This window comes from Ipomoea nil, unplaced genomic scaffold (assembly GCF_001879475.1).
Source record: "Ipomoea nil cultivar Tokyo-kokei standard unplaced genomic scaffold, Asagao_1.1 scaffold1317, whole genome shotgun sequence".
In the NCBI taxonomy this organism is placed as follows: Eukaryota; Viridiplantae; Streptophyta; class Magnoliopsida; order Solanales; family Convolvulaceae; genus Ipomoea; species Ipomoea nil.
In genome coordinates, this window is record NW_017617745.1 from 3,933,157 (window position 1) to 3,958,048 (window position 24,892).

At 32.5% G+C, this 24,892-nt stretch overlaps 4 protein-coding genes across 5 annotated transcripts; 2 read left to right on the forward strand and 2 right to left on the reverse strand.

Annotated features, from left to right (window-relative positions):
- The first annotated feature begins 1,258 nt into the window (after positions 1-1,258).
- LOC109185394 (SAC3 family protein C) lies at positions 1,259-7,369 on the forward strand. 2 transcript variants are annotated; one of them, XM_019335400.1, is made up of 10 exons: positions 1,259-1,624; positions 1,704-1,804; positions 2,423-2,644; positions 3,200-3,412; positions 3,584-3,669; positions 3,850-3,946; positions 4,919-5,011; positions 5,093-5,247; positions 6,543-6,843; positions 7,053-7,369. In XM_019335400.1, the coding sequence occupies exons 1-9, from the start codon at positions 1,357-1,359 to the stop codon at positions 6,559-6,561; spliced, it is 1,254 nt and encodes a 417-aa protein (XP_019190945.1). In that variant the 5' UTR covers positions 1,259-1,356; the 3' UTR covers positions 6,562-6,843; positions 7,053-7,369. The 2 variants fall into 2 exon arrangements, with proteins under 2 accessions (XP_019190945.1, XP_019190946.1); XM_019335401.1 differs by lacking the exons at positions 5,093-5,247; positions 7,053-7,369 and having other exon boundaries at positions 6,543-6,946.
- A 5,697-nt stretch (positions 7,370-13,066) lies between these two features.
- On the forward strand, positions 13,067-13,716 carry LOC109185269 (60S acidic ribosomal protein P1-like). Its single transcript, XM_019335249.1, has 2 exons — positions 13,067-13,131; positions 13,452-13,716. Exons 1-2 carry the CDS (start codon positions 13,067-13,069, stop codon positions 13,714-13,716), a joined length of 330 nt encoding a protein of 109 aa, XP_019190794.1.
- Positions 13,717-17,270: 3,554 nt separating this feature from the next.
- LOC109185171 (probable LRR receptor-like serine/threonine-protein kinase At3g47570) lies at positions 17,271-18,009 on the reverse strand. Its single transcript, XM_019335152.1, has 2 exons — positions 17,795-18,009; positions 17,271-17,679 (listed from the first exon to the last, which is right to left on the reverse strand). The coding sequence occupies exons 1-2, from the start codon at positions 17,997-17,999 to the stop codon at positions 17,321-17,323; spliced, it is 564 nt and encodes a 187-aa protein (XP_019190697.1). The 5' UTR covers positions 18,000-18,009; the 3' UTR covers positions 17,271-17,320.
- LOC109185270 (probable LRR receptor-like serine/threonine-protein kinase At3g47570) lies at positions 17,999-24,564 on the reverse strand. The gene is made up of 4 exons (XM_019335250.1): positions 23,645-24,564; positions 23,474-23,545; positions 18,162-19,795; positions 17,999-18,055 (listed from the first exon to the last, which is right to left on the reverse strand). The coding sequence occupies exons 1-4, from the start codon at positions 24,561-24,563 to the stop codon at positions 17,999-18,001; spliced, it is 2,682 nt and encodes an 893-aa protein (XP_019190795.1). The 5' UTR covers position 24,564.
- Positions 24,565-24,892: the final 328 nt, after the last annotated feature.

Genomic DNA, 24,892 nt, shown 5'->3' on the forward strand with positions numbered 1-24,892 from the left:
CACAACCATTACTTTCTTTATTAATTCAAAGAATGTCAAAAATTTAATTGATAAATTTGTTAAATTAATAATATATAGTTCGTGCATCGCACATGACAATTACTAACTGTCTTAAAAACATAATGATTGAATTATTTATAAAGTTATTTTAGATATAATAATAATAATTAAATTAATTAAAAGATTATTTTAAACTTTTTAATATATGCTTTACATATTAATTTTTTATAAAGTAGTATCTGTTTTATACATACTTTTTACCACTAAAGTTTAATATCTTGATCAACAGATGTGTCATCAACTATATAGTAGTTGATACATACTTTTCGTATGTATATATAAACATGAAAATGTATCATATCAAATTCTTGTCACTAATTTATAGTGGCGGTGATTTAGATCGGTTTTCTCGAATTGAACAGTATCAAATTGAAGTAATCGGTTTGGTAATATATCGAATTAATAAATGAATAGTAATACATTTTTGTATACCGAGCAATTTGATAAAAATTGAATCGAGTTGAATATTGTTTGTTTTTTTTTTAAATAATAATAATAATAATAAAATAATAATAATATTTGTAATTTCGAATGGTTCGATAAAGAATTGAATACTTTTTTTTATAATAAAAAATTGCACTTTCGTCACTAAGTTATAGGGTAATTGTAAAATTCGTCTTTGAGTGATGGTCATGTTCATTTTCGTCTCTAAGTTATCATTGGCATTGCACTTTTCGTCATTTCGTGCTCATCATCCTTGAGTTATATCAAAATTACAAATTTCGTCTCTAATGTTTTATTAGTAAAGAGACGAAAAGTGTAATGTTTTGGTCATTGACTATTAATTTTTTTCAATTAAGTATATGACTATGTAATTTGTATTACATTTGATCATGTCGTTTAATTTCTCGACCAACTATTATTAAACAAGTGTTCTTTCGGAAAGGGGCATCACATTTGCTTCTTTTAGAAGGAGCACTACATGCATTTGCTTATTCTAAATGAAATACTTTTGGCAATAACTGGCCGAAAAATAAAATTATAGGAACATAGAATCGACTGTGATACAAATTATATAATTATGTATTTAATTAAAAATTTTTAATAGTCAAGGACCAAATGTTATACCATAAATGAAATGTATTCTTATAAATAATTACATACTCCAAGACTGAGAACTTTGGAGGGGTATTAATTAGAAGAAGAATAGTTGGAGGGTCTGTCTATAAATAAAAGAAACGAAGCTGTGTCTCAACTCTCAACTGTCGAGTTAGTAAGTTATTGTAACAGTATTCATCAATAACAGGTTTTCCCGAATCCTCCTGATTTTAAGTTCTAAACCAAACAGGCCCTTCCATGGCGGGTCGGGGTCAACCCAGAAACGCAACCCGAAGAGCTTCTTCATCTTCTTCAGCTCCCCCACCCCGCAAGTTCCAGTCCAATTCCCACCGGAATGTCAAGCCTTCCACTTCCGACGTCCCAATTCAAGAAACTCCTCACAACTTCAGGAACAACAATCCCAACTCCGGCAATCGGAGAAGAGGCTACAAAGGCCCCGATATTGACGAAGACGACGTTCGCAATCTTCCCTCCTTAGTTGGAACCTGCCCGTTCATGTGCCCCGGTACCCAATCCCTGTGTTTTCTGTAAGCGGCTGTGTTTTCTCCCTTTTTTTTTCTTTTCTTACCAATATGAACTTGCAGTTGAGGAGAGGGAAACCCGAGAAAGGCTGCGAGATTTAGCGGTTTTCGAGAGGCTAAATGGCGATCCAAGCAAATCATCACCTAGTCTAGCTGTTAAAAAGGTATGATCTTTACTGCTCAAGCTTTAGCATGTACTTACTTAATTACTAGTATCCTGTAATTGCTTGATTTCTGTTTATTTATTTACTGAATTCAATAATTGATTTGCGTTTATTGTTTGCATCTTCTTTCAGTCTGCTTCTAAGTAGAATGTAACTGTGATTCTTATGTTTATTGATTATATTAGTTTATGGTCTATCCATTGATTGTTGGTCTTGCCAAAGTACCAAATTGAGGTTTCGGCCTTCGGCTTGTTTTGTAACATAGTTAGCTTATCAGTCAATTTTGACTTATTTGACCACTATTACTTGTTTGACCTGATTTAACAATTATTATGAATGTTTGATTAATTAGTTTTTTGTAACAACTTATTACTCCAAAATGCTAAATTCAAAATGAGCAGCTTTTTCGATAAGCTTTTTGAAAAAGTTATTTTGCATGTAATCAGCTATCAGCTAACAACTAATTTACCAAACACTTTTCTACAATCAACTAATGCTATCAACAAGTTAAAGCCACTAACCTAATAAGCTAACAACTATTTACCAAACAACCCCGTCATCTTTGAGTATGGGACTTGGATTCTGCTTGCAAAATTGCTTATAAATATTTTGTATTAGTTCTGCAGGACTATATCCATAAAGAATGTCCAAACATCTGATTTGCGGCCTCTACCAGTTCTGGAACAAACCCTTGACTATCTGTTTAACTTGTTGCATTCAACAAAACGCCCTTTCGAGGTGGTGCATGATTTCCTCTTTGATAGGACAAGATCCATAAGGCAGGACCTTAGCATGCAAAATTGCAGCGGTGACAGAGTGATATCTATGTATGAGAGAATGGTATGCATTTCCATTGTTTTAGCAAATTATCTTATCTGTGACTATATAAATAAAACCATTGAGAAGTCTATCCATAGCCATTTTCTAGATCATACTTACTCTGTCTCAAAAGGGTTGTCCAATTTTGTTTCCCAGTAATGTAATTTTGACCAATGTTTTAAAACACATTTCTTCAAAATTTGAGTTGTAATTCTTGAAATGAGTAATACATATATGTGTAGTTTCATAATATGTAATATGTAAAAAAAAAAAATTCTGATGTACCAACAAAATAATATGTAATTTTTAATTCAAAAGTTAAACTTAAGAGTATCAAAAGTCAAATATAGTCAAAATAACCACCAAAATAGTTAATAGGACAAACAAAATGGGAAGGAGGGAGTACATTTTACTTTCCTCCAATCACCAATGTGTCTGCTTTTTATTTATTTATTTTGATTTCAAACTAATCTATCTGTAATTGTATAGCGTGGATAGTTCAAACTTAATGCACTCATGGACTCTTAGTATCTCAGCAATAACATATGACAGCAACACTACTCTTTTTCCACTCAGGTTAAATTTCATATCATGTCCCACCACGAGCTTCGAAGATGTAGCGATCCTAATATCTCTTCAATGTTACACCTTAACATGGAGCAGCTCAAGAAGGCTCTAACAACTTTATTTGACCTTTATGAGGCAAACCGAACGTCAAAATTCATACACAAAAATGAAACTGAATTCCATGCATGTTATGTGCTTCTCCACCTCCGTTCTGAATGCCAAGTAAAAGTTCCTTGATGGGGATTTTTTTTTTTTTTTTTTTTTTTTTTTTTTTTTTTCCTTTTGGGGGGGGGGGGGGGGGGGGGGGGGGAGAGAGATATTTACTTGCAGCCTTGTTTTTGGCCTTATTTCTGACCTGGTATTCACCAAAATCTTTCACCTTCTGATCTGTAGGGAGATTCGTTATGTTTGTGGTTTCGCCAAGTTCCTTTGAAAATTATGAAGTCAAAGGAAATGTGTTTTGCCCGGAGAATGTTGAGGTAAGGTAAAAGGTATTGAGGACCTACTGTCTTTTGCTCTTAATCATAAGACTGATATCAAGAGGATGTTACTGTCAAGTAGTGACTTCACTTTTTACCTAAGATGATATCAAGAGGCTGTTGATTTATTTATTTATATGTGGATGCCACACTTTTAGTACTAATAGTTTCTTTGTACAGATACTTCCGTTTGGGAAACTACAAAAGGTTTATCCATACTGCAGAGTCGGATGCATCATACTTGCAGTACTGTATTATTGAACCCTACATCAGTGAGGTTATTCAAGATTCTCTCTCTCTAACACAAAAATTAACACTCATCCTTAGAGGCTGCTTTTAGCTCCCAAGTTAATTGTTTCCTCATCTTTATGCTACGGGATAGTGGCCATGCACAGAAGTATTTCCTCCTAGGATGAACATTGATTTCACTTCTAGTAGGATAGGGTATTCTCTTTTCTAACTTCACTACATTTCCTGTCATGTTTAATTCAACATCTGTGAATCAAGAAAAAGGACAAATTCAATCCTAAAATGGATGGACTTTTGATATCATCATCTATTCTACTTTGCTTGCTGAGATAATAATCAATGATGCATTGATGCATATCTTCTGGTTTTCAATGGTCAATACTACGGGTGTAAACGAGCCGAGCCGAGCCGAGCCGAAATAGTCAAAGCTTGAAGCTAGGCTCAGCTTGATTCAAAAAGTTGAAGCTCGAGCTCGGCTTGAAAACACGCACTAAAGTTTTATTTTTTCTATTTATATAATAATAATAATTTTAATTTTACATCAAAATATCATAACAACCTCAATATTTTATCTCGATTATAGCCATTTTATGACATATAAACATAAATATATTAATAAATTTGTAATATTATATTTATATTTCATATAAAATATATAAAAAAAATTAAAAAAGCTCGATTAGGCTTGCGAGTTGCTCGAGCTGAGTATTAGGAGGCTCAAATTGAGCTCGGCTTGTTACTCAAACTACTTGAGCTTGAGCTTGGCTGAACAGTAACTGAGTCAAATTTGAATATTCGTCAAATTGAGCTCGAGTAGCTTGGCTCATTTACACGCCCTTATCGTTTTCCTTACTCTTCACAATTCCTCAAATAATTTATACTGGAGGCACTCTCAACTGATGTTGGCTTTAAGAGTTTTATTGTTCTTCAATTCTTTCTGTCTTTTGTTGTGTAATTCACTGGATTAACATGCTTTTCTTTATGTTGGACCATATTAAAGGTTCGAGAATTAGCTATTTCCTCTCTGAATCATGGAGGATACAAACTTCAACCTTTTCCCCTGGCAGACCTATCCAAACTCTTGATGATGAAGGTAGAGTTTCTCTTTCTACAGTCATTTCAAATGTTTGTTCCATAATTTTTGCAGTTTGATTTATTATGGTATATCTTTTAGGAATGGGATATGGAATCTTTCTTTAGAGACTATGGTCTTCAAATCTTAACTGATGAAGAAGGAAATAGGTGCTTGTTTAGCAAGCAAACACTTCGTGTCTCTCCCAAGGATACATTACAAAAGTGTTATCCTCTGGATTCAGAACGGTTTGAGAGGTATTTCTTTCATGGGATTTTATTTACTCCTCCACCAACATCCCAAACCCTCCCTCCCCGCTTTCCCCAACCTCTCCTCATACAGCAACATCAAGGATTTCAAGTTTAAAAAGAAAAACAATAAAACCAGAAGAGAACCGAAGACTAGGGAGGTATTTAACTTCATGACTAAGTGGAAAAGGAAATGAAAATTATTATGAGCCCAGACTTATCAAACATGAATAGATCTGTAGTGAATATTCATCATTGTGTGTTGCCCTTTAATTAAATGTTTATCATTGTAGTATCCATCATCTTTCAATTAAAAACCTGTCACAGTTGTTAATTACTTTTTTCAAGGTTCAGATGTTAAGTTGGTCTTGGTAGTATAATTTGACTTCCTAGGAATTTACTATAGCACTTAATCAAGTTTTGCTGAACAATTAGTTTGATTGGTAACAAGAGTAATCTAAAAATTATTTGCCCAGTTTGGAAAGATAATGATTATTAATTGTGATTGTGAATAATCAATATTCAGTTCCAAGTCACTTGTGGATTATTGGATTAATTAGGGTATAAAGGGTTGACTAATCCATAATCTTTGCCAAACCTTTAGACAATTGATTATCCATAATCTCCATGGTATATGATTAAATAAGCTTTAATAAATGGAAGTTATTGTGTACTAATAGCAATTTATGGATGGAGAAATTTAAATCTTATTACATCTAACAATCGTTATACAGTGGACCATGGTCATATGCCACACATATTTATAATATGCCACACATATTTATAATGTCAAATGAACTTGTAGTAATAGAATTAAAATGATACTTTAGTGTTGCTATAATGAACCTGTGTGTATAAAATGAAACTGAATAACATAGCTCATACAAATATGTATATTGTCAAATGAACCTATAGTAGAATTAAAATGATACTTTAATGTTGTTATAATGAACCTATTGTATGTATAAAGTGAAATTGAATAGCCGAGTTTATACAGATATTGTCAAATGAACATGTTTTGGAATTAAAATGATACTTTTGTGTTATTGTAATGTACGTATTGTGTGTATAAAATGAAAGTAGATAGCAGATAAATGAAGTGTAAATAAAATGATACTTCAACATTACTATAATGAAATTAGGGTGTGTGGAAAATGAAACTAAAACATAGCTCACCATGGTCCACAGTAAAATTTGCCTTACATATAATTAACCAACCATAACTATGTAATACTTATTATCCAGCCAGATTTGCTCTTCCTTTTCCACCTGATCATTTGACTAATTGACCTTCACACTTCCAGGGCAATTGTTGAATTGTAAGAGCTCCCACTGTTGTAAATTTTGGCATGCTGTCTTCTTCTATGAATGCCTAGAATCAGTTTTGGGCCGGGCTTCTATTCTTATGTGCTCAACCAGCTGATTACAGATTGCATTTTTTGCATAAGCAATTGGGGAATTGGCAAAAATGTTGTCTTTATGCTTTTATGCTACTCATAAGAAGGGGGATGAGTTGAATACTTGAATGTGAAGTGTAGAACAGTACTTGACATTCATATGCTGCATCAGGGGTTTAGAACCTATCCTATATGGGTACATGAATATATGCAGTTGTTATACCATGGACCAGGTGGAAAGGTGGACCCTACTCCTAAATTGTGTATTTTTAGTATTGGAATTGTGAACTTCTAGAATATAAATTGTGTTTCTAAGTTTTGGTAAATTGTGAACATTTAGTATGTAAATTGTGTATCTTTAGATCGGGGTCTACCTTGCAAGGTGGATCCGGGTCTACAGAATAATTTGCCACATACATGTAGGCTGCAAAGAATTTTAGAATGGATAGTCATTGTTTATTTGTTTTTGTTATTTCTTCCTTTTGTTCGTGTAATTGAAATGATACTTTGGTTGCATCTTAGATTTTGCCCATGTTGGTTTCAATATGTCTTGTGGTGCAGGCGAAGGTGCAAACTGTGCAGTTTGTACGAGTTTTCAAGTAGAGTAACATTAATTAGTGGTTTATAAATGTTTATAATTTTTAGTTAAGCTTCATTAGGAACTAGGAAGATATGGTTTTGAGCATGTAGTTACCACCTGAATCCATATGAGAGTATGTTGAAAGAGATTTTCTATATATTGTATTATGTAATGATATGTACATGCATGTTTATATAGGAGGCATGTATAAATCCTAATATAGGCCTTATAGGAATAAGGAAATACAATTAAACTACATACATTCTTAAGGCAAAAAGTATTCCCAATACTCTCCTTCAAGTTGAGAGCAACCCCAATAAGGGGGTTGTGCACAGATTTTGAGGAAAAAATGGTAAGGACGTAAGGTGAAGGAGAGAGGAGAGAGGGGAGAGTTGCTTATGTTATTTTGGAGATTTTGTCAGTGGTGGGACCCATCTATAAGAACAAAGAAATGCAGCTGGCTGTGTGAAGGCCAACTTGCGTCCAGCTGGTGCGTTAATTACAACCTTTGGCTTTTTTTTTTTTGTTTTTTTTCAGCTTTCCTTTTGTTTTTTTTCTTCCATTTTTTATTTCATCTCATTTTCTCTTTCCTAATCACACCTACCCTCAAAAATCACACCAAAATCTCTACTATCAGGGACGGAGCCAGAAAATATGTTGAAAGGGGGGGGGGGGGGGGGGGGGGGGGCAAAGAAGTAGGGATAGATTCAATGGCGGATTCAGAATTTTTTTTTTAGTGAGGGAAAAAAATTAAAATAAAAGAGAAAGTTTTTAAAAAAATGAAATACTTAAGAAGTATAACAATAAATATTGTTGGATATAGCGAAAAATAAAACATATTAAAACTTTATAAAAATATTTATAACAAAATATGAAACATAATTAATTTGATAAAACAATTCGAATATAAAACACATTATAAATTACACATTTCATTATTAATATAAAGAAAGTTATAATGGAAGTTATATATATCATGCCAAAATTTAATTGTGTTAATCAAAAAAGTGAAAAAGACTGTAACATTGTCAATGCAAAGACTCGAACCCAGGCCATTTCGAAACTCATATACGTTAGCTACAGTGGCGGAGCCAGAAAACTGGGGTTGGGGGGCCAAATTTATAGAAGAAATTTATTATCTTAGTCCATATTAGTACCAACCACACAATATTATTATATATATACCATATATGATTGTGCCAATTATTATTGATAATTATTTTTAATTATACTATGTACAATAATATATGAAATATATAATTATATGAGTACGATCGTTAAGATTGTCAAACATTACTTTTGAATTTTTTTTACATAACACACAAATTATACAATAGTAAAAAATAGAAAAAATTACACTTTTAACCACTAAGTTATAGGGTAATTGAAGAATTCATAATTATTAGTCATGCTTACTTTTTGTCCCTAAAATATTCTCCGTAATTGATGTTGCAAATTTCATCCCTTTACTAACAAAACATTAGGAACGAAGTATAGCTTAGAAAGGAAGAGTGACCACAACATGTCATTTAAAGGACGAAATTTGCAACGTCAATTATAGTTTAGAGACGAAAAGTGAACACGACCAACAATTATGGACGAATTCTACAATTATCTCATAACTTAGGGACGAAAAGTGTAACTTTCGAGTTCATTTAATATATACATAATAGATTATTATTTTAAAAAAAAAAATAGGAGGGGGGGCCAAAAGTGTAATTTATCCCTATTATAATAATATATACCTATATATTTATTAAAAATGGGGGTGGGGTGGGGTGGGGTGGGGGGCAGGACCCCCCTTGGGGTAGGGGTGGCTTCGCCCCTGGTTAGCTACCACCTTGTCTATCACAGCTTTTATTTACATAATCTGTTTTATAATACTTATATGAATAATGTACTATATATACATATTATATACAATATAGGGTAGGGGTGGGGTGGGGTGAGGGGGGCAGGGGGGGCAGCTGACCCCCCTGCCCCCCCTCTGGCTCCGTCTATGTCTACTATTGAGGATGCCCTAAAGGAGGGCAAGATGCAAGTATCGGTGTGAATGCAATGCTCTTAGTACATGTACCTTTTAATAGTACAATACTTTTAGGAAAAATGTAATATTTTTAAATCAAAATGTAATATTTCAAGGCTGAATAGTTACATATGAAAAAAATGTAATATTAATCATGGATAAATTGTTTAATTGTTATTTATGAGAGAAAGTGTAATACTTATAAAAAAAAAGTGATACTTTTGAAGAAAAATGTAATACTTTAAAATCAAAATGTAATATTAAGTGTTGAAAAGTTACTCCTGATAAAAATTATTATACTTGCGTAGAAAAATGCAATATTTATTAAAAACCTGACTTGTCTCACAGATGAGAATCCATGAAATGGTCTAATCTCATAGGAGAATTTGTCAATTTTAATACTCCGTAATATTTTAAAAGTTGTTACGAAGAAAAGAATAAGCAAACAAAATATACTAGACAGGCTATTTTCACAAAAAGTCTTGTTTGGCAATCAGTAGTGAGTTGATTAGCAGATAGCAGAAAGATCTTAGATTTGAACTTCATCCCAATCACAGTTGTCCTAATTAGTACTTTATTTTACTTTTATTAAATTAAATAATTTAGTAGCTAAAAAAAGTATATATATATATATATATATATATATATATATATATATATATATATATATATATATATATATATATATGCATTTTTTAAATTTAGAATTATGTGTCTACAATGCATTTATCTAAAAAAATTATTCATAAGAGAAATAATTTCATTAGTTATATTGTCTTTAAATTTCTCCAATGTAAAAATTATTTACATTCAAATTCATTAATTGATTGTATTCACTACATTGTCTATATCTTTTTTTTATACACATTTTTTTTAATTAAATATCAAAGTTATAATACAAAATAATGCTATATATTTATTTAACAAGTATTTTATTAATATCATGAAAAAAAATAATTAAGACAATCATATTAACTACTTGGGAGATTTGTTGACAAAGAGAGTGTTCAAATCACACAACAAATTGAAGTGGGAAACTACCTCGCAATGTCCTTGTTTGACAATCAGCAGTTAGCGGTTAGCGTTAGCGGATTGTGTTAGCAGTTAACAAATAGCGGATTATATTAGCGGGTTTGACCAGCGAATTATATCAGCGGTTGGTAAAAAATATTTGATAAAATCAGTTGTTTAAATTAACATGTAAAATGACCTAAAGGGTATAATAATAATAATAATAATAATAATAATAATAATAATAATAATAATAATAATAATAATAATAATAATAATAATAATAATAATAATAATTTAATAAAAGAAATAAAATAAAAAAAATAAAATATATAGGGAGCCGAACGTTCGACTCCCCTTAGTTTTGTCACTTTGCCCACATCAGTAGAAAAAGTGGCATGGGAGCCTTGAGGTTCCTATGGCTCCAATTTAAACATTAAGCTTGCACATCTGTTGATGGGCAAGCAGTGAGCCAGCTAAACTGGCATTGTCTGGCTCTTGTCATTTAAGGAGTTGCCGTTTTTTTTTTTTTTTTTTTTTTTTTTTTTTTTTTTTTTTTTTAATATCTTTTGGGAAAATTATTCTCCAAAAAGTTAAGTGAAAACGTTGTAAATTGCAGTGTTTGTATTTTCAGTGGTTTGGAACAAATTGTTGCTCCAAACTGGTGAATAACTAAATACTTTTTTTTTTTTTTTAAATAACATTTTGACATATGGGTTGCATCATATTTACTAATTGTCCAATATATCTTTGGGTTACATTATATTTAAAATTTTAAAATTTTTACTTGTTTATTTAAATTCCTTAAATTATGAATTTCTTTATCCATAATAATTTATTCAACAATAATGGTTGAACTAAATGAACACTAAGCAAAACACCTAAAGGAATGGTACCGTTGATTCAGTCATTGATCTTGTATGTGCATTCATTAAATATATTAGAACTCTTCGCAACAAAAATACTTGGTTACTATTTAAAAAAAAATTATGCACAAAGTGGAAATTAAAACAGTGGTTAGTATATATCAACTCAATACTTTAAAAAAAAAACACACACACCATCGGTATTCGAACTACCTGCAGAGTTATTATTGTTATTATCAAGTAAACAAGTTATGAAAATAAAACAAGAGGTTCTATTTAATACTTCCACATGAAACATGTAAGGGAAAAAACTACCACTGCAAAATATCAACAAGCGCTTGTAAGATCAAGAGTTCATGGTACAACTAAGATCTCAGTCATATACACAACAAGAAAAATTCACAGCTTCCTACACCATAATCTCATTGCATGACGCTGTCATCTATGCTGCCAACAGTAACCCAATTGCAAATAACACATTACCAACAAAAAAAAAAAAAGAAGAGGACAAATAGTGAAGATGATGAAGACAATGACAATACTACTCAAAAGAGAATTAAGAATACTTAGAAAAATTTAAACTAAAAGTAGCATTTATTTAGATTACCATTTTTTTAGACTAAGTAGTTAGACTATAAATTTTATAAAGTTGCAAACATTTATTTTAGTGACAATTATAATGAATCTCCTATATTATCTTGTATTCATATACTTTGAGTTACATATTTAAATAAATAAATTCAACATTCAATTACTTATGTATGAACTTTTCATCTATAATCTTGCATTGATATACTTTCAAATACCTATTTAATTATAAACATTAGGCATTAACTCATTCGCGCAATACGCATGTAAAACTACTATATATATATATATATATATATATATATATATATATATATATAGCAACAGGGAGCTAGCGTGCAAGCTTTCTTTGGCCTTGTCCCACATTGAAGAAAAACGAAGGAGGAGCATCGAAACTCCGAGTTAATACCTTTAATGGTCCTCTGAGTATTAGTCATTTACCAGTTGTGATCATTCGATTTTTAAAGGACCATAAGTCGTCCTCCAAGTTTTAAAAAGTTACCACTCGTGGTCAGTGGCGGAGCCACATTCAACTTGCAGGGGGCCTTGGCCCCCCCAACAATTTTTTTTTCTTTTTTATAATTAGTATTGTAGTTTTTTTTGCCCTCTCACTAAATATTTGTTATTTCCCCTCCAACTCCAAGCAAGCTTCTAGGATAACTTTGTGGATTGCTAATTTGCTATCTAGTTAGTTAGTTTTTTTTTTTTTTTTTTTTTTTTTTTTTTTTTTTTTTTTTTTTTTTTAATTTGTAAATGAAATACGTTGCAGTTGTGTTTATTATAATAATAAATTATCATTTTGCTACCAAAATCTTTAAATTTCGGCTACGTTAATCTTTGTCTTTTTTTAATTTGCAAATGAAATACATTGCAATTGTGTTTATTATAATAATAAATTGTCATTTTGTTACCAAAATTTTAAAATTTCTACTACTTTAATCTTTGTCTATTTATTCTTCTTTTTAAAAAAAAAAAAGTTTTAGTTAATTCAATTGATTTGTAAAAAAAAAAAAACATTGTGAACATCGGAAGTTTGAGTTGAAATGAAAAAGACACAAATAATTGATCAATTGTGTTTATTATAATAATAAATTGTCATTTTACTACCAAAATCTTTAAATTTCTACTACTTTAACCTTTGTCTTTTTTTTTAAAAAAAAAATAATAATAATTTACAAATGAAATACATTGTAAGTGTGTTTATTATAATAATAAATTGTCATTTTGCTACCAAAATCTTTAAATTTCTACTACTTTAATCTTTGTCTATTTATTCTTTTTTGTTTTTCAGTTTTAGTTTATTCAATTGATTTGTCAAAAAAAAAAAAAAACACTGTGAACATTGGAGGTTTGAGTTGAAATGAAAAAGACACAAAGAATTGATCTTTTCTTTATAAAAGAAAGAATTCTGAAATTCAACATCAAGTAAATTCATTTACAAGTATTGAGCCATTGAATTCTGGAAGACATCTCAAATTTTAGTAGATTTATAATATAATTATGTATTTTGAAAGATGTTAAATAAACTCTTTAAATTGTGATTGGCCCCCCGCACCTCAAAATTCTGACTCCGCCCCTGCTCGTGGTTTTCCATTAAATTTTCTGTCAAATAGGCTTTAAGTTAAAGGGAAAATTTGTCTTTTTACCAAGTGAAAACATTGATTAGTGAAAATAAGCTCTTCGAAGTCTTTAGCACCGTATCACGTTAGCAGCAAGAAATCCCTAGTAGCATCGTATACCTGTAGATTGAAGATCGAGAATGTCGATCGGAGAACTCGCAACGATGGAATCCCCGTTACTGCAAAGAAGATTGCTGCACTTGTGAAGTCGTACTGGCCTAGCCTCTTCGCCAAGCTCTGTGAGAAGAGGAATATTGAGGATCTCATCATGAACGTCGGCGCCGGTGGTGGAGGTGGCGCTGTTGCCGTTGCTACTCCAGCTGCCGAGGAAAAGAAAGAAGAAGCTAAGGAAGAGAGTGACGATGACATGGGATTCAGGTTGTTCGATTAGGAGGTGCAGTAGTATTGTTACAAGGATAATAGTTTCTTGTTTATGCTTAAGACATTTCTCAGTTGTATACCTAACATAACATGTTTTGTTTTTATTGATTGCTGTTTCTTTCTTTTTGCAACTCTTGTCGAATTTGCTATGACTTCTTGGCCAACCTTGAATGAGATGAAATTATTTCCCCCTTTAAGAATTGAAGTTGCAGAAGTAGTGTGAGATCCACCGGAGGAAGACGGCGCAGCCGCAGGTGGCGGTTAACCACCACCACCACCACCATCCGATGAACGAGCCGAGTTTCTTCTCCGCGTATAACCCGAGCCGGCTTAGCGTCTCGCCGCCGGACTCCGACGAGCAGTTGACGCCGAACAACAACGCCGGGTGCGACTCGTCGTCTTTGGCTTCCTCCACCGTCATTTCGGCGGCGCCAGCTACAAATGGAGCAACGTCACTCTCGTCTGTGAGGGTAAAGAAATCTCTTTTTTTTTTTTTTTTTTTTTTTTTTTTTTTTTTTTAAACTCTAAAATGAGAAATGACAATTTTGCCCGTACATTTAACGCCTATTTGACAGAAAATCTAACGGAGGACCATGTGTGGTTACTTTTTAAAACTTTGAGGACGTCTCGTGGTCGTTTAAAAGTCGGATGACCACCGTTGGTAAATGGCTAATACTCGAAGGACCATTAGAGGTATTAACTCTCGAAACCCCTCAATGCTCCTCCTTCATTTTGCATTACCCATCTGATATCTCACATCGGATGGGTAATGAAGGAAATTCTCAACGCTTTTTTATTCGAAAGCCTTTGATGCTTTTAAAATGGAGTATTTTTTTTTTTATGTATTGACTAGGGCGTTCAAAACATCAAATCCCAAATACTCTATTTGCAATGTTTGAGGTTTCAATGGCTTGGAGTCAAATCTTTGTTTACCAAATGAAGTATTTGGCATAAAAATGATAGATTCATCAAAATTTTAACAAATTTATCGTTTATCAAAATAGCCCAAAGTCTTGGTCGTGGATTCTTCGAAAGATACATTATATATGTTTACTATGAAATTTTTTGGTATATCTAGGATTTCCACCGTCAGACACAGTGACTAATCTCCTCTCTGAATTGTAGGCACATCTTTTGGGTTGGACAGTTGGCCTGTAGATTTACGTCTGCTCCATTCCAAAAGCCAATGATCGAACCCTTGATCTTTGATTAAGGATGGATAAGTTCCTTCCACTCAACCACACCCTCCAGATTTTTTTTTTTATTATGAAATTGTTGAAGGAGAAATAATGCATGCACACCGTGCAACTTACTTTTAGTGCATATTTATTAGAATTTAAAATTAGACATTTAAAATGTAAAAATTCAAAATAAAAAACTTCGTAATAATAGAAATTCACAATTCATAGGTATGTACACATTAATATTAATATTAATATTTAATCAGAATAACTATCTTAAAATTTTCAAATTTCGAAATAAAAGAAAAATAGAAATTCAAAAGTAGTCATGGACATGCACACATTAATATTTAATTTACCGAGTTTTCGCGACTCATCCTGAAGCGAAAACTCAATGTTTTTTTTTTTTTTTTTAAAGAAATCTCGTTCCTTTTATTTAAAAAGGATCGCAATTTTTTTATTAAATTATTTATAATTTTGTCACAGTACATTTTTTTTAAACCAAACACCTTTTTTTTTTAGAAAAAATAATGGAGAAAAGTCACATTGATATGTTCTATTTTGTAATAGTGAGTGTCATTCTTTTCCAAGTGATTGTGCAAAATCTTGTCCCTATTGACATGCCAAGCACATTATACTCAGATGACATGTAGTGACTTTCTCATATGGAAAGTCATAAGATCAAGTCTGGAGGCGGTGTTAACTCTTTATGCTTCAACAGATTGAGAAAGTAATTAAAGATGAACATGTATTACAATAATGATCTTATTGCTCTAGAATGACTAGCTAGTTTTATCCCTCTGAAGTGAAATTAATCAAATTTCAATAATATTTTAAAGAAAAGAAGAAGGAAACAAAATAGACTAGACTAGCTATTTTCACAAAGTCTTGGTCAGAATGTACTCCAAAAGATACATTGTATATATGTTTGCTATGAAATTGTTGAAGGAGAAATAATGCATGCACACCGTACCGTGAAGATTGGGCAAGAAATTGTGCAACTTACTTTAATTTAGTGCATATTTCTTTACACGCTGCACAATCAAAAGTATTTACTTCAAATTACCTTTTTTTAAATATGTATTTAAAATATATAAAATTTTACAACATTATGTGATCTTATTCTTTAAATAAACTAGAAATTTTTCTATCTACAAGCACTTATTCAACAATAATGGTTGAATCAAAAGTACCTCAAACAGAATACCTAAAGGAATGATATGCTATTATGCTGATAATTTTTTTGTTTATTAATACCAATAAGTTAAAAAAGAAAAAACTATTTTGAGTGACTTTATATTGCATTATTATTTATGATGATCTATCCATGTCCAACTTTCTCCTAGTCATCGTGTTTTTAGCCTAAACTTAATTGAAGCATCTTTTCGGTTATAATTCCAATTGAAAGTTATCCCTTGGGCATTTCTAATACCTCCTTCCATAGTGTTATTATTTGTCCATGACGGTTAGATAAGTATAATTAAGAAATGAAAAGTGTTATTTCTCTAATTGCAGCGGGAGGTGCTCGGGCAAGGCAATGCGGTCAGACCCCTTGGGGATATCATCAGAAGCAACGACGCCGAGGCCATAGGGCTCTGAGATTTCGATCTTCACCGACGGGTGCACGAACCCACCTTCTCTCTTGACCCATTTGATGAGGTCCGGTGGCTGCGGGGCCAGCCACGAAGAATAGAGGGTGGCGGAGACGGCGGCGCAGGTTAGAGGGCGGATTGGCGAAGGATGCAGCCATTAGCGTCATCTTAGTCGGCATGCTTTAACTCAGAGTCATCATCAACCTATGTGCGCTGTGGAATTTTTGAATTTTGATAAGCCTAACAAAAGATTGGGCTTTCCGGTAGAGAAAGCTCACATATTTGGACCGACATAATAAATCCACAACAACAAAGAAAATTAGAAATTTTGAACCTAATTTCGAATATTTTTCGAACAACGACCTTAAGGGGTGACTAAACATAGCATTAGTGTAATTATTCGTAAATTGTAAAACACACTTTATGTGTAACAAATCCGACCGAGAAGATGTTAACATGAATTGAATTTGTGATCTTCAGCTACGAGAATCATGCATCATCCCTGAGATCACCCCTTTTTGTGGCAATCTCGTAGCTTTTTAATTGTATAAGAAGAAGAGAAATATAGGGGGATATAAAAGACTCATACATTTTGGTTTTATCATTGTTTAAAACATTTTAGTGGGTGCCAACAAAAATAAAAATAAAAATAAAAATCATAGTTTAATTAAACGCATTAGTCTATGATTGATAACAACTTCAATCCCAACTCTCAAAACAATAACAATAACAATAACAATAACAATAACAGTAACAGTAACAACAGCAACAACAATAGCAACAACAACAACAAAAACAACACAATAACAAGTCTTGTGTGAAATATGCTTATTTTCAATGTTTAAGCTAATGCATTCCTACCAAGAAATTGAAGTTCGATCTTCTTGAGTGCAACCAAAACATCTTTCATGCTAATCCTTTCTTCAGGTGCATCTTCACAACATCTCAAGGCTACTTTCATAATAGAAGTAACACATTCTACATGCTTGGTGAATATTTCAATTTGCTCTTGAGGCAATAAATTCAAGTCTATGACTTGAGTTATTGCATTTGGTAGTGAAGACTCTACCAAGTGCTTTAAGGTTGAATCCCCAGAGAAAATGTTATCACTTGGTTTCATCCTTGTGAATGTCTCCATCAACACAATACCATAGCTGTAAACGTCACTCCGAATTGATACCAGCCCTTGAGATCCGTATTCTATAAAATTAGAATTGAATAAGATATAATATCTATTCATCACTAGAAAAAAGATTAAAGATGATAATATATATGATTAAATAAGTATGAAGAAGATATTGAAATTTGAGGTCACCTGGAGCAATATACCCAAATGTAGCCAAGGTCTTTGTATGTGCCATGCTTTGCTCATCATCTAGGAACTTGGCTATCCCAAAATCACTGACATGACCAACCATTTCTTCATTTAGCAAAATATTGCAGGGTTTCAAATCACAATGAACGACTGGTACAAAATAATCATGGTGAAGATACTCCATTGCTGATGCCACATCTATCATTATATCCAGTCTTTGATGTATATCCAAGAAATTTTCATTTGAGTGAAGCCAATTATCTAGACTTCCATTAGGCATGTAATCAAGCACCAAGGCCTTGAAGTCTAGATTTGAGCAACTACTGATTACTCGGACAAAGTTTCGATGTCGTAAGTTACGCATTACTTCACATTCTACATCAAAACTCTTGAGTGCACCTTGTATTTCCATGTCAAACACCTTAATAGCACAAGAAGTCCCACTTGACAATATTCCTTTGTAAACAGAACTGAAGCTACCTTTCCCAAGCAAGTTACTACCACTAAAACCATTTGTCATGCGTTGCAAATCATAGTATGAAATCCTTTGGTGGATGCACCGTGATGGTAGATTCGTTTCTAATGATTTGTTGGTTCTCTTCTTTCTTTTTTCAAATACAATAATCACAACAACTGCCATAGTTAAAATTGATAGAAAAACAAATACACTGATAAAAATGTATTTTCTCCTTACTTTATGAACATGATGATGAGCTGTGGTGCACTGATGAAACCAAGGGGCCCCACATAAGGCTTGGTTTGACATAAAAGATTGGTTGGTGAAGTTTGCAAAAGGGCCTCCACTAGGAATTTCTCCACTTAGCATGTTGTAGGAAACATTGAAATGCTTGAGATGCAAAAGCTTTTCAAATGATTTTGGAATCTCACCAAGTAAATTGTTAACTGATAGATCCAATTCTTCTAAGTTTAACATGTTACCTAGTGACTCCGGAATCAAACCTTGCAAACGATTGTGTGCCAAAGAAAGATTTTCTAGCATCTGCATTGCTCCAAATGTGCTAGGGATATTGCCCATAATTTGATTTGATGATAGATCCATGAAGATGAGGGACTTCAAGTTTCCAATTTCAAAAGACAATGAACCATTTATTGAATTGGAAGACAAATTCAATTCCAATAGATCTTTGAGACTCCATAAACTTGCAGGTATCGTGGAAGTCAAGTTGTTTGAGTTAAGATAAAAGTACCTTAATGAAGTAATATTCCCAAGACAATAAGGAATTTTTCCATTAAGTCTATTACTTTCCAAATCTAACTTGCCCAAATTTGGGAGATAGCAAAGCTCTATTGGAATTGATCCTTGCAACTTGTTACCTTGAAGACCCAATATCTGAACCTTTGATAGCCTCTTCATGCTTGTAGGAATAAATCCTCCCAAGTAGTTTTCATCTAAATTTAAATCTAGTATGTTGCTCAAATTTCCAATTTCTGGGGGTATAGTTCCCATTATCCCACAACCTCCCAACCCAAGAATTTCAAGTTCACTTGAAAAATTTCCTATAGAAGATGGAAGAATTCCATTTAGATAATTTTCACTAAAGGACAATTTTCTTAACTTCCTGCATTTTGTTAGGGAACTAATAAAACTCAACTCTTTATCAAATCGTGATTTCGGGCTATGCAAATTGTTGAATTCTAGATTCAGCCACTCCAACGATCTTAGATCACCGAGAGAACTTGGAATGAAACCCATGAATTTATTTTGAGACATGTCTAGAAATTCAAGTTCAGATGCATTCACGAGAAATGACGGTATATTCCCACTCAGTTCATTCGAAGCAACAGATATTGCTATTAGATTTGGTACACTCATCTTCACACTTGACTGTAACTTCCCTGACAAGTTATTAAGTTCAAGTGACACTTTGAATAACTCTGATATGTTGAATATTCTTGCTGGGATTGAACCTATCAAGTTGTTTTCACCTAGATCTAGCTGCTGCAAATTGTTAAGGTCACTCATTTCTAGCGGTATTGTCCCTGTAGAGATTTGGTGATAAAAAGCTTAAAACAACACCAATGACAATTACATATAAGCTAGCTAGAAAGTATATATTGAACCTAGCAATTGCAAGTATTCCAGAGGTAAAAGTAGACCTTCTACTCACAAATAAAGTAAAATCACGAAAGTTAATTTGTAATTTATTAGTATTAGCTAGGTTTAATGAAATGTTCCTTAATTGTAAATTGTAAATATTATTTAAATTTTTTCTTTTTATTTATAAATATTTAATTATAAAAAGTGATTTTTAATTATTATTATTATTATTGTCTTTAATTGTAAATTATTCGTATTATACAGGTGTTATTTTTATATATAGTATAATGAGGTTATTATTATTAATATTATGATGATGATGATTATTATTATTATTATTATTATTATTATTATTAGTAGTTGTATTATCAACAATATGTGTAATACTTTTCAAAAGGAATGTAATATTTTTCGATAAAAAAAAATATAATATTTTTTAATAATAATAATAAAAGTATACCTTAATTTGTAGCAAGCATGTAATACGGTTTCTAAAATAAGTAATAGTTTCAAAGAAAAAGTAATACTTTTCAATGAAAACGTTTTATATATATATATATATATGTGTGTGTGTGTGTGTGTGTGTGTGAGAGAGAGAGAGAGAGAGAGATAACTTGGGTATTTTTAAATATAGTGATTTTAAATTATTTAAAAATATATCGCTTATCATAGAACATGTAATACTTTCAAGAGAAATATAATATTTTTTCAATCAAAGAGTAACACTTTTTAAGGAATAAGTAATACTTTGAAAGGTCATCTACTGTGTAGTGTGATAACACCTCTGATACATTGTTTGGTTCAAGTTATGAGATTATCTGGTAATGTTATATTACCTCAAAGCTGATATGACGGTAATGTATAAATTAAAGGTAATGTGATTACCTACATTTTCTTAGGTATATATATATATATATATATATATATATATATATATATATATATATATATATATATATATATATATATATATATATATATATATATATATATATATAGGGCTGCGTTCAGGTGAGAACGGTGCGCCCAGGAGAAAACTCAGAACGCATGACAATCGACCACGTGTCCAGATCTAACAGATAAAAAAACACTAATCTTTTTTTTTTTTTAAAAAAAAACGCGGTGGTATTTTTGTAAGTAATTGAATATCGAAGTGCAAGTAAAATGTATACAAGTGCAAGTAAAATGTATTACATGTGTAAATAAATTTACACTGAGAATCAATACTAAGTGCACCTAATAACGTTATAACTAGTTGCACTACCTAAAGTTATAATTAGTTGCGTCTAGATGCACGAATGTTATAAGATAAAGGGAAAAGGGTCAAATAGGCCCTCGAACTTTAGCTTAAAAGTCAATTAGACCCCTAAACTTTTTAAAGGTGCAATTACACCCATCAACAATTCATTTAGGTGCAATGAAGCCCAAAAACAAGTTAATGACCTGCTATCACAGGTCATTAAGGTTCAGGCCACCTTCCGGCGAAATTTCTGGCAAAAAAAAAAAAAAGTGACCGCCGGCGACCGTTCGTCTGTCGCCGGTCAATTTTTTTTTTGTCGAAAATTTCGCCGGTCACTTTTTTTTTTTTTGCCGGAAGGTGGCCTGAACCCTAATGACCTGTGATAACAGGTCATTAATTTATTTTTGGGCTTCATTGCACCTAAATGAATTGTTGATGGGTGTAATTGCACCTTTAAAAAGTTTAGGGGTCTAATTGACTTTTAAACTAAAGTTCGAGGGCCTATTTGACCATTTTCCCTAAGATAAATTATTTGCACTTGTAAGTGATTTTACTTGTACTTTTTACTTACAAAGATGCACCTGCTACTTACACTTATAACACATTTTCTTGCACCAAAGTTCGAGTTATTTACGAAAATACCACCGCGTCGAATTTTTAAAATTACATCTGATTCGTTGATATAGACACGTGGGCAACTGTAAATGGTTCTTGTTTCTCTCCTGAGCGGCTGTTCTCACCTGAGCACACCCCTATATATATATATATATATATATATATATATATATATATATATATATATATATATATATATATATATATATATATATATATATATATATATATATATATATATAGGGAAGGGTTCAGGTGCGGGTATAGCTTCCCGTGCGGTTGTGCGGTTAGATCTGAGCTGTTGATCAAATTTAGATCAACGGCTCAAATCAATAAAAATTAAAAAAAAAAAAAAAACGCGTGTCGGGAAGAAGATAGCGCCTACCCAGCGTCTACACAAATGATAGCGTCTACATAAATGATAGCGTCTGCACAACCTCACGCACATTAAATACAAACCCCACACACATTAAGCACAGCCTCACGCACATTAAGCACAAATCCCACGCACTTTAAATATTAACTCACAGATTTTAAGTTTCAACAACTATTGACCCTCACGCACATTAAGTACAAACCCCACACACATTAAACACAACCTCACGCACATTAAACACAAACCCCACGCACTTTAATATATTAACTCACAGATTTTAAGTTTCAACATTAAGCACAACCTCACGCACATTAAGTACAAATCTCACACACATTAAACACAACCTCACGCACATTAAGCACAAACCCCACGCACATTAATCACAGATCCGCTCACCTTAATTTTGACCTACATGCAAAAATTACAAAATTGCCACCGCCATTTTTTTTTAAAATTTTGACAATTCTGAACGTTGATTTAAGCGAGATGAATGGTCCAGATTAAACCGCACAACCGCACCTGGGCACTCTAACTGCACCAGAACCTAATTCTATATATATATATATATATATATATATATATATATATATATATATATATATATATATATATATATATCTAAAAACATAATAAGCCTCAATTAAGGTTATATCCTTGATTTATGTCCCTCTTTTGTATGCAAATAAATGTGTACATTTTACTTTAAATGTTGTACATTCCAATGTTATTAGACAAAACTACCCTTACACCGTTATAACACCGTTAGTTTTTGTTTCTAACATTGATAACACATTATTATTACCATACACGTATGCCTATCATATCTTTTTCCTATTTTTTAATTATCACTTTATTAAAATTATTATATATAAATTTAATACTTAATTATATTTTAATTAAATTTCTATGAACGATATATTTTATATGTGTGTGTACAAAATACATATATTATTTGTGTATATATAATTCAAATTATAATTTTTAATTATTTCTATTTATCAATATTTTAATATTGGGCATGAATTTTCGCGCATCGCGCGTACAAAATGCTAGTATATATATATATATATATATATATATATATATATATATATATATATAGAGAGAGAGAGAGAGAGAGAGAGAGAGTTAATTTCCACTAATGGTCATCCGACTATTATAATTTTTCAAAATTAATCCTCCACTTTTAACCTAAAATATACCCCTTAACTAAACAAGGTAATATTATATTCCGCAATCAAAATCAAACACATAGAAACATCCCCAAAATCTCACATTACCTTCTCAGAGCTAATCGTATTACATGGGGTAATTCAAGATTTCGTATTAAAGGATTAAGAAAATATAGAACATAAGGAAAATATATACAGTAATAATCAACGTACTCACCAAATAAGTTAGCATTCCTTAAGGAAAGCATCTCCAATTGCCGAAGATTCCCTATTGTGTCAGGAATTTCTCCTGCATATATATCATCAACCTTAAAAATTACTGTACTTGACTTCAACTCGATCTGAATGCAATAATGTGAAATGGGTATAATTAAACTTCAATTCGTACCCATCAAATTGTTAAACCCCAGAAATAAGATTCGAAGGGAGGTTAAGTTTCCAAAATTTCTGGGAATTGGACCCTCCAGCTTATTGACTGACAACGAAAGACCTGAGAGCCTTGAACATCCACTGATATTTGAAGGGAATATTTTCCCCTTCAACTGATTGTAGGGTAGAGAAATCCCAGAAATTGAAGGTAGATGAGAGCAGATATCCAGTGGAATGTGTCCATATAAGGAGTTGTTACCCAAATCCAAAATTTGCAGCATTGAGAAGTTAAGCACGGAGGGTGGGAAAGAGCCCGAGAGTCCATTAGAGTGCAGTATGAAATACTTCATCTTGCGTAGACTACTGTACTCATTTGGAACATTTCCGGTAATACCGCCATTTTCATATAGATACAAGTACTCTAGCTCAGTTAAGTTTGATAATGAAACAGGAAGGGCGCCTGAGAATGTGCAGCCATAGAGGCCCAGTAATTTGAGCTTCTTCAAGGACCCCAACCACGCCGGAATGTTGCCGGAGAAGTTGTTGTAGCCGGCATCAAGGTGTTTCAGGCGTCGCAGTTTAGACAGCCCCTCCGGGAGATGACCGGAGAAGCTATTGTTTTGGAGGTGGAGTTCAACTAGGAAGGAGAGGTTCCCAATTTGGGAGGGCAGGGAGGCGGCGAGGCCTTTGAAGGAGAGGTCAAGGGCGAAGACTCTTTTGTGACGACAGAAAACTCCGATCCAGTCACAAACGGGGGTGGCGGTGGACCAGTTGGAGAGCAAGATGTTGTTAGGGTCCAGAATATGGGATTTAATGGCAAGAAGGGCAGACTGGTCAGTGGTGATATTGGTGGAGGAAGAACCAAAATTTGGAAGTATTAGTAGGAGGAAAAAGAAGAATGCATACTGAAAATGGAAATGTTGTAGTACTATATTCATGATATTGTGCGGAGTGTTTGTGATTTGCATGTAGATGCAAGCCAAATATTTATAGAAGAGGTTCTCCATTCAAACCAAATTCCACGTTAAATATCAACTGGGCGGGCCAGGAGTATACTCCCCGTCCCCGCTACCCGACTCCACCCCCGTTCTCGACGGGAATTTTTCAGTAAATGAACCAAACACACCAATGCAGTTTTTCAAAAATCAGAATGTAACCAAATACAGAAAAGAAAAATATTTTTCTGAAAATGACTCATTTTTCAAAAATTATTTTCCAGAAGTCATTTTTCTGCTTCTCAAACGGACTCTTAATGGTCAATACCGGA

Coding starts and splice junctions, on each gene's coding strand:
- LOC109185394 (XM_019335400.1), top strand. CDS start 1,357: ATGGCGGGTCGGGGTCAACCCAGAAACGCAACCCGAAGAGCTTCTTCA. Junction 1,625..1,703: donor CTGCCCGTTCATGTGCCCCG/GTACCCAATCCC, acceptor ATGAACTTGCAG/TTGAGGAGAGGGAAACCCGA. Junction 1,805..2,422: donor CTAGTCTAGCTGTTAAAAAG/GTATGATCTTTA, acceptor ATTTTGTATTAG/TTCTGCAGGACTATATCCAT.
- LOC109185269 (XM_019335249.1), top strand. CDS start 13,067: ATGAAAAAGACACAAAGAATTGATCTTTTCTTTATAAAAGAAAGAATT. Junction 13,132..13,451: donor ATTCTGAAATTCAACATCAA/GTAAATTCATTT, acceptor GTATACCTGTAG/ATTGAAGATCGAGAATGTCG.
- LOC109185171 (XM_019335152.1), bottom strand. CDS start 17,999: ATGATAGATGTGGCATCAGCAATGGAGTATCTTCACCATGATTATTTT. Junction 17,680..17,794: donor ATTTGGGTATATTGCTCCAG/GTGACCTCAAAT, acceptor CTAATTTTATAG/AATACGGATCTCAAGGGCTG.
- LOC109185270 (XM_019335250.1), bottom strand. CDS start 24,563: ATGAATATAGTACTACAACATTTCCATTTTCAGTATGCATTCTTCTTT. Junction 23,546..23,644: donor GGGGTTTAACAATTTGATGG/GTACGAATTGAA, acceptor ATATATATGCAG/GAGAAATTCCTGACACAATA. Junction 19,796..23,473: donor AAGGAATGCTAACTTATTTG/GTGAGTACGTTG, acceptor AAATCTCTACAG/GGACAATACCGCTAGAAATG.